Source organism: Gracilinanus agilis, chromosome 3 (genome assembly GCF_016433145.1).
Source record: "Gracilinanus agilis isolate LMUSP501 chromosome 3, AgileGrace, whole genome shotgun sequence".
Lineage (NCBI taxonomy): Eukaryota > Metazoa > Chordata > Mammalia > Didelphimorphia > Didelphidae > Gracilinanus > Gracilinanus agilis.
Window position 1 is genome coordinate 600493256 of NC_058132.1, and position 9633 is coordinate 600502888.

Sequence of the window (9633 nt, forward strand, 5' to 3'; positions counted from 1 at the left end):
CACTCAATACCTATTTCCATATTATTCATTTTTTGTAATAGTCTTTTAAAACTCAAACCCCAAATCCTATACCCATATAAACAAGTGATAAATCATGTGTTTTTCTTCTGCATTTCTACTCCCATGGCTCTTTCTCTTGATGTAGATAGCATTCTTTCTCAGGATTCTTGGGATTGTCCTGGATCATTGCATTGCTATTGGTAGCAAAGTCTATTACATTTAATCATCCCATGTTTCAGTTACCATATACAATGTTCTCCTGGTTCTGCTCATTTCACTCTATATTATTTCATGGAAGTCTTCCCAGTTCTTATAGAAATCAAGCAGTTCATCATTCCTTATAGTATAATAGTATTTTATCATCATCATATACCACAATTTGCTCAGCCATTCCCCAATCAAGGAATACTCCTTCATTTTCCAATTTTTTGCCCAGGTGACTTGGTATTAAACTGCAATGACAACATTGCTACTATCTCTATCTCCATTGATGCTCTTCACCATATCTCCCCTTCCAGCTCCTGAATTTTTTCCACAAAAGTATATCTTCTAAATAATATACAATGTACTACCCCCTTTTACCTGGCCTGTTTTCAGTCTCTTGAATAAATTATATTCTTCATTATTCAAATTCCAGTGACGGGCCTCATTATATCAAATCTCAGTGATACCTCCTTAAGTCAAATTTACTTCCTGAGATGAGGAAATACTAGTTTCCTTCCTCTCCTACTTAATACATTAATCTTTCATAAGAAAGTACAAGCAAGCTTCTCATAGGCTTTTTTTTCTTCTTGAAATGTGCTGTCGATCTAAAGTTAAAGAGGATATAGGTCAGTGGTCCTAACATCTGACCTTACTATAGATTTCTGAAATGGTAGCACTATTTCCAACAAACTTAGATTTATCTAAGTGCTTTATTGAACCCACATAGCTCTAGTTAAAGGAATGAGGAAGGGTATTGCTGTGCAAGCATAATCCGAATTCACCCTAGAATCTGAATGTAGGATATCATATTTATTAAATTATGGTCTACTCTCCTCCCATCCCCAAGATATCTAAAGGCATCCTTCCTCTCTTTCTCCTCATCAAATATACCTATCATCTCCCTGAGATGTCCTTCCTTAGCTGTTATTTACATATTTTCATTTTACAGTCTTGCATCAGTATAATTTCTGATCCTCCCTCTGGGCAAAGGTTAACAGGCACTGTATTCCTTAGTTCATGGTCTTACTGTTCTTTATGGTTGGCAACAACCAAAACACTTTTTTTATCATCCTCCTTTTCTCTCCTTTCTTATCTGGTCCAACCCCAGATATCCAGTCATCAATCCTTAGAATGTAACCACATCTCCTATCAAGCAGGGGTTAGGAAGGAAATGGAAGAACATATCACAGTTTACTTTAAGGCACAAAGAACATTATCAGGTTTTGTATTCTTAGATAGTTCTTGCCCAAGCCAAGATCATTTCATCCTTTAGTCAATTTAAACCCTTGGTCATTAGTACATAGATCTGAGATCTTCCATATTACACTAGCAATCATCTCTCCAGAGAATTTTTAAATCAACTGGACTTTGAAAAGCATATTCAAATATCTACTTGACATATGGGTCAGACACACTTAATGTAGATACCTCTCCTTACTGAACAGTGGGTTACTTTCTGTTATACAACAGGGCAAGCTCCTAGAAATGTATGTGTTTACTCATGCTTTTGATATTTTTCCAGTGGAAAGACATGGCCTAATACTTCTGAAGACTCTTCCTTATGGTCTAGCATTTAAAAACCCGTAATAGACAAAATACATAGGAAAAAAAATACTTAATTCTTACCTACTTTTGCCCCTTACTAATTGTGAGAATGTGAACCAGTTACTTTATTTTGCTAGAAAAGAGTTTACACATATACTAAATGATTGTTTTGGACTTGAAGGTACCTTTCAACTATAAATCTACTGAAATTTAAGCCTAGTTAGTAGAATCACAGATTTTGAGCAAGAAGAAATATTAGTTAAATTACCTCATTTGACAGAGAAGGAACTTCAAGTCCATAAAAGTGAAATGACTGATCCAAATTCACATCGATGAGTGGTAAAGTGAGATTCAGGTCCTCTAACTCCAATTTTGACACTCTTCCCCTGCACCATGAGGATCTGAACACTGTAGACTATTTAAAAGGTCAGGAAATGGGACAGGCATGGTAAGTGGCTAGAATTTGGGTCCTTGTTAGCCACAGCATCTCTGGGAGATGTGCATGGGGTGTGCTCAGTAAACTTTAGTTTTAATTAATGGGTAGAAGAGGAAAGACTGCCCTGGTGGAAAGGGCAAAAGGAAGTTCCCATGCAAATCTAGCTAGAACCTGAGTTCTTAGGAGGAGTACTTGAAAGTAACAGAATTCAGGTCATCATTGTTATCACTGTATCAATGGTATTTTTTTCATTCATTGATCATTCCTTTGTGGATTGTAAGGCTAAATTCTTTTGAGTTGTTATAGGTCTTATTTAGGAGACTCTGCAGTATTCTAGAGTTTAATGCAATATCATCTACTAACAGGCTCTGGTGAGGTATGGGGATACCTAGGTGTCTCAGATAGAGAGCCAAGCCTAGAAACAGGAGGTTCTGTGTTCAAATCTGGTCTCAGACACATCCTAACATCCTGTGAGACCTGGGCAAGTCACTTAATCCCCATTGCCTAACCCTCATCGCTCTTCTGCCTTGGAACCTGTAATGTAGAGATGGCAGCATGGAATCCCTGCAAAATACAGGGTCAGCCTCACCCAAAGTTCTCCAGAGGGGGTCCCCTGGAATTCTGGGTGTGGTTGACCTTGTATTTTGCAGGGATTCCATGCTGCCATCTCTACATTACAACCAATACACAGTACTGATTCTAAGACAGAAACTAAGAGTTTAAAACAAACAAATAGCATCTAGGAAACTTCACTATCTATAGGGAATTCCTTCTCATTTTATTTGAGTTGGACATTCCCAAAGACAGTAGATACCTTAGATGAGCAAACAACTAGTCATTTAGCAAGAAGAAGGGATAAATGATGAAAAGCCCTGGCAGTCCATTGGTACCTGTACAATTTTAAAAGATCTTGTGAAAGATTGCAGTATGTACTGTGGAAAGGCAGCAGAGTACAATAAAAACAGCATTGTTTTGGGAGTCAGAAGAACTGGATTTGAATCCTGATTCTGTTCTTCCCTGGCTAAGTTTTCAACAAGTCACACAACTTCTTAGGGTTATAGCCCCTCATCTCTAAAATAAGAGGTTTGCACTCGATAGTTTGGAAAGGTCTAAGGTCCCTTCCAAATCTAAATCTATGATCCTTTGATCCATGGATTCTCTGAAACAGATATATGAAGTTTACTTTCAACTAGAAGTGTTCAAGGAAGTCCTGAAGGGAGGAGCTGATACCTGAGTAGGGCCTTGAAGAAAGGGAACAGAGCAGGAACAAAAGTATAGGCATTGACATATTATAACCATTAATGCTACAAGAGCCTCGTCTGCAGACCACCTGGAAAATCCTCATGGACCACACTTTGAGAGCCTTTGTCTTAGAGGAACTGAGAATTTCCTGTTAGATTCATTTCTGTGGTGAAAGACTAAACCCAGCACAAGCAAACAGTAATTGTATCCAAGAGCAGAGCCAGCTACTCTGTGGCCGCTCAGGGCTCTCTGTCCCACCACATTACCATTCTCATCCTCAGTGCCCTCTGTAGTAGGCTGGCACCCTCTTCATCTCTCCTTGATGTGGTTGGACCATTTGCTGATCCTTGCAGATGTGACAGCAAGTGTGTACATCTGGAGCAAACAAACTGAACTCTTTAGTTCCAGGGCTTCGGGCAAGACTAAAAAACAGCAAAGGTTCTCCAAGAAATGTTCACCCTATCTCAACCCTCCCAAGCAGAGCAATTGGACAGACAAATCTCCTAATGAGACAACACCAAATGGGAACAAAGAAATGACCAACCACATTTTAAAACCTTGATTATTTATTTTTTAGATTTCACATAGGCAAACTCTTAGTCAAAGAGCTCCTGGCAATACAGGCTAACTAACTAAGGCTACCTAAACAGAAGATAAAATTATAAAGAAGCAAAGAGAAAGCAAATAGGCCTTCCATTTTAATTAAATTTTCCTCAGGAAAAAAGCAATTTTTCTGAAGCTTGTGTATTTTTTAAAGGAGATAAAACTATGGCCAGGTCCATTTCCCCATTACTATTAATAAGATAAGACATATATAGTAAGTAGTCCCAGAGTTGGAAAAGACCTGGGCTGGACCTTACACTCCCATGAACTCTTTGATCCAGTGGGTCTGGCTCCCTTCCTGTTAGTTGAATGAGACAAGACCCTCCATCTCCTGACTTCAGGCATTTTCCCTAACTTCCCTCCTGCCTGGGATTCTCTCCTACCTCATCTCCATTTCTTGGCTTTCCTGGCTTGTTTCAAGTTCCACTAAAATCTCTTATTCTCTAGGAAGCCTTTCCTGATCTCCCCCAAATCTAGTGCCTTCCCTGCTGATGACCTTCAAACACAATCCTATTGTCTCTTCCATTAGACTATGAAGTTCTTCAAGGTAAGGACTATATTTTGCCTTTCTCTGTATTCCCTGTATTTAGCACAGTGCCTGACACATGCCAGATACTTGATAAACGTTTATTGATTGACTTACTGGGTTTATATATACTATCTATGCATACTGGCTTCATGATCCTGGGCAAGTCAACTTCTAGATCCTCCAGACAACGCACTAAGATTTTAAGTCGTTAAGTTAACAGAGTAGTTGCTGATGGGCATTAAAAGAAAAAGTTTACCAGTAATTCCTGATATCACTGAAATTACAGATCTGATTTTTAAAATGTAATAAGTAGCCAATTTAACAAAGGAGTTGCGCTTCAGATGGCCCCCTCTCTTAGCATTTCTCCAAATTAGTCCCAAATACACTAGCCTGGGCCCAAGGCCTGATAACCCTAAAATAGGCATGAAACATTTCCTCCAATATCATAGCCCCTTTTCCAGTCATCTGCTTCTGGAAACCAAAAGTAAACTAATATCACTAACTAATATAATAATTAATAGCTAACTAATTTTATTTTTGATACTAAAGGGGCTCTTGAATACTCAGGGTTTCAATTGAGTGCATATTATGCCTTAGTGTGAGAGGACACAATCATAATGATGATAATGGTAGTAATGATAGTTAGCATTTATAAAATGCTTTAAAGTTTGTAACACACTTGTAAATATGTCAATTAATCCTCACAACCACTCTCTAAGGTAGGTGGTATTATTATTCCCATTTTACAGATGAAGATACTGATGTGTGTTTGTAGAGTCTTCTAAAATGGGTCAAAATTGTCCCTATTATGCCAAAGCTCTCCTTTTAAATTATTTTATATTCTCTACAGAAGCATTATTTCCTACCAGGAGAACGTAAACTCTTTGAATCAGGGTCTGTTTTGCCTTCTCTTCGTATCCCCAGCACTTAGTACAATGCCTTAAAAAATAAAAATAAAAAAACTTGTCAAATTTGAATTATGTTGGATGGACTCAGATAATCTTGGCTTCAAATCTCAGCATTGCTACTTAAAACCTGTATGATTTTAGGCAGGTTGCTTGGCTTCTCTGGTGTTCATGGGGGTAGCTGGGGGTAGCAGAAAGAACACTGGAATCTTGGACACATCTTCTGAGCCTTTGGACTTCTTCCTTGGTCTCAGATGCCCCATCAAATGAGTGAGGTTAATCTGAGATGGGATGCTATCTAAAAGCAGAGAGAGAAGCTATGTGTGCGACTTCCTTGTTCAATGGGGAACTCCCAAATGAAGACATTTTCTCCATCTAAGCAAGTTGGCACCTTTTCTTCAACTTTATAGTCTCAGAGATAGCTGTGTGGAGCACTGAGGGAGATTCAGTGACTTACCCAAGGTCACACTGCCAGCATTTATGTGATGAGGGACTGACATCTAAGTAATTAAAATCATTATCGTAACCACAACAATAATAACTTTAGTCCCCAAACCCACCAGTGCAGAGAGAGTCCAACACCAATGGTTTGGGGGTCTGGGTTACAAGTTTAATAATAATAATAATAATAATAATAATAATAATAATAATAATAATAATAATAATAATAATAATAATAATAATAAGTAACTCCAGTTTGCTCCCCGACAATGAAAATAATCTATTAACATTGGTTTTGGGGGCTGGGGTTACAAATTTAATAAGTAATCCTAGTTCGAAAGCTAATTGTTCTCTACCAATGAGGAGAGAGTCTCAATTCAATGTACTTTGGTTTTGCATGTACAAAATAATAATGATAGCTAGCATTTATATAGTCCTTTAAGGGTTACAAGACACTTTATTAAATATCATTTTATCCAATTCCTACAGCACTGGGAGGTAGTTGCTATTATTGTGCCTATTTTGGAATTGAACTGAGGCAGGTGGAAGTGAATCGATGCCCCCACAACTAGGGAAGTGTCTGTGGCGGGATCTGAACTCGAGTCATCTTGCCTCCAGGCACCGTGGTGCCCCGTTGCTGCCCTCAGGGTCCTCCCGACTCCAGATCTAGGGCACACTACCTAACCCTTTGAAAGATAGGGGGAGCTGCTAGGTGGCTCGGCGGATAAAGCGCCAGGCCTGGATCGGGGAGGAGGCCCTGGGCTCCAAGCTGGCCTCAGACGAGTCCTAGCTCGGTGTCCCGGGCCAAGTCATTTAACCCCACTAGCCTGCCCTTACAGCTCTGCTGCCTAGGAAACAATATACAATACCGATTCTAAGATTAAAAGTAAAAGGGGGGAGGGGCAGCGGAAGAGAAGGGGGGAGGGAGAGAGACAGCGAGTATACCCCGTGGTACTTTCCCCACCTCACGAACAATCAAGTTAGTCCCTCCCCAGTCCCCAAGCTTTTCCGCTTCTCTCGGCGCAGACGCGCCGTGAGTTAGAGAGTGGAGAGGCGCTGCGGGGGAGAGGAAGAGAATCGCCCCGTAGCGTACCGCAGGAAACAGTGAAGGACCCAGGCCGGGGGGGGGGGGAGGGGGAAGAAGCCAGAGTGCTGTTAGCGCGTGCGCGCGCAGGCGCAGACCCTATGCCGGAACTCCACACTACTTCTACGCATCTGTGTCCCGGGGAGCAAGACCCTCGCCCACGTGTGTCTTCCACGCGCTTGCGGCCACGCGCCTGTCCCTCTCACCCCGTGCCCACATTGATTCCGGTGTTCATCTTGAACAAGGTACTAAGTCAATTGCAGGTGGCGGGAGAGCTTGGCGATGACGAAACGCCGCGGCCGGACGGCGTCCCGGGGCCCCGGCAATAAGCCGCGCCGCTCCGGCAGTAAGCCGCGTCGCCTTCCCCCGACGCTGCGGACCGGGCTGTCGGGGAGCGGCGCAGCGGGGACTGCGGCGGCGCAGCCCGGGCGGGAGGCCGAGCTGAGGAAGCAGAGGCAGGACGAGATGCGGGATAAACAGCGCGCCGCCCGGGAGCGGGAGAAGGGCCTACGGCGCAGCCTGGAAGGCCTGCAGCGCGAGGTGCTCCAGCGGCAGCGCGAGCACGAGCAGAGGGAGCGAGACCTGCAGGCCCTGGAGCAGCAGCAGCATCCGCAGCTGGAGCGCGAGGCTTCCAGGAAGGCCTACTATCGCGAGTTCAGGAAGGTGGTGGATGCGGCCGACGTGGTCCTGGAGGTCCTCGATGCCCGAGACCCCCAGAGCTGCCGCTGCCCTCAGGTGGAGCAAGCTGTTCTCCAGGCCGGGGGCAGCAAGAAGCTAGTGTTGGTGCTCAACAAGATCGACCTGGTGCCTAAAGAACTGGTGGAAAAGTGGCTGGCTTATCTGCGCAATGAGTTCCCCACCGTGGCCTTCAAGGCATCTACACAGCAGCAGAACCGGAACCTGCAGCAGAGCAAGGTTCCAGCCAAGCAGGCCTCCGCAGAGCTGCTGAGCACTGGCGCCTGCATCGGAGCTGACTGCCTCATGAAGGTCCTGGGCAATTACTGTCGAAGCCAGGACCTCAGGACCGCCATCAGGGTCGGGGTTGTGGGCTTCCCCAACGTGGGAAAGAGCAGTTTGATCAACAGCCTGAAGAGGGCTCGGGCGTGCAATGTGGGAGCCACCCCAGGCGTCACCAAGTGCCTGCAGGAGGTCCACCTGGACAAGTATGTCACACTGCTGGACTCTCCAGGGATCGTGTTATCCCCTTCCACCTCGGACACTGCCCTTATCCTTAGAAACTGTCTAAAGATTGAACAACTGGCCGACCCTGTGACTCCAGTGGAGGCCATCCTTCGAAGATGCAATCACGAGCAGCTCTCCCAGCATTATGGCTTACCTCACTTTAATAACACCATGGAGTTCTTGGTGCTCCTTGCCAGAAGGCTGGGGAGATTGAAGAAGGGAGGGACCCCTGACCAGGAGAAAGCTGCCAAGGCAGTGCTAACTGACTGGATGAATGGGAAAATTGGCTACTTCACCCACCCACCTGAGACACACAAGTTGCCCACACACATCAGTGCAGAAATTGTTTCTGAGATGGGCAAAGCCTTTGATTTTGAGGCCCTGGAGCAGGGCAACATGGAGGCCTTAGCTAGCATGCCCACAGGGCCCATCAGCTTTGGTCAAAAGCCATTTGACCTTACCAGTGAGACTGAAATAGAGATGCCACCGGAGGAGGAGGAAGAGGAGTTCTGGGATGCCAGAGAAGACCTAGAGGATTTCATGGATGAAGACAAAGACCCCGAGTTTGGTGCCATCACCGTGGAGCTGAAGGGAAACAAGATTAAAAAGCCAGAAGAGGCTAAACAGAAGCTGCCCCAGGCCCCCAAACTAGAAGAAATCTGGGCCATGGACCCTCTCCATCAGGGACAGGGCCTAGCTGCTGCCTGCAAGAGGAGGAAGAAGCTACAGAAGAGAGCAAATAAACTTGCAACAAAGCTGTCTGACAGCCTTGTGGCTGCTTTGGACTTAACTATTACAGATGAATGAACAATCTCTTCCACCTGGCCCTGGTGGAAGTGGAAAAACTGAGAAGCTGCAATAAATTACACCTTACATGTTCTAAGCATGAGTGGCTTACTCAGCTAAGGTGCATGGGGCAGTTACTGTTTCCTGGCTGTAGCTTGTCCCAGACAGGTGGACTGTGAAGGTTAGACTATAGGCCCTTACTTTAAACAATAGCTTTCTTAATTTAAAAAAATTAGAGCCAGAGGGCAGGCAAGGTCCTGATCAGTGGCAGTGTATTGGTGGGTCATTGGCTTGGGGAGAGGGATTTTTGTTCTAAGACTCTTGTGGGTAAGAAACTAGTAAGTGAGCAATGGGGAGAAAATGAAGAGAGTTAATCATCCAGGGAAGTAAAGGGAAGGTTTTTAAGGGCAGCTACAGGGTGAAATGAGGTATGTAGATCTCATTAAATAATTGGATTTGATCAAATGCCTTCGAGTTTTGTGTGCTTGTGTCTGCTAGATAAATTAAGCCCTACCTCAGTACAAGTTGGGCCAGGGGTTGGGGGAACCTTAAGTACTATATAAAAGACAGCTATTATTAATATTAGCAAGAGAGTTGAGTTCTACAGCTTTGTGAATGAGCAACTGTGTGACCTTAGGCAAGTCGTAAAACTAATGAGCCAAAGATTTCTCATCTG

At 43.8% G+C, this 9633-nt stretch overlaps 1 protein-coding gene across 1 annotated transcript; it reads left to right on the plus strand.

Annotated features, from left to right (window-relative positions):
• The first annotated feature begins 7230 nt into the window (after window positions 1–7230).
• On the plus strand, window positions 7231–9417 carry GNL3L (G protein nucleolar 3 like). The gene has a single exon (XM_044667487.1). It carries the CDS (start codon window positions 7272–7274, stop codon window positions 8976–8978), a length of 1707 nt encoding a protein of 568 aa, XP_044523422.1. The 5' UTR covers window positions 7231–7271; the 3' UTR covers window positions 8979–9417.
• The last annotated feature ends 216 nt before the right edge of the window (window positions 9418–9633 follow it).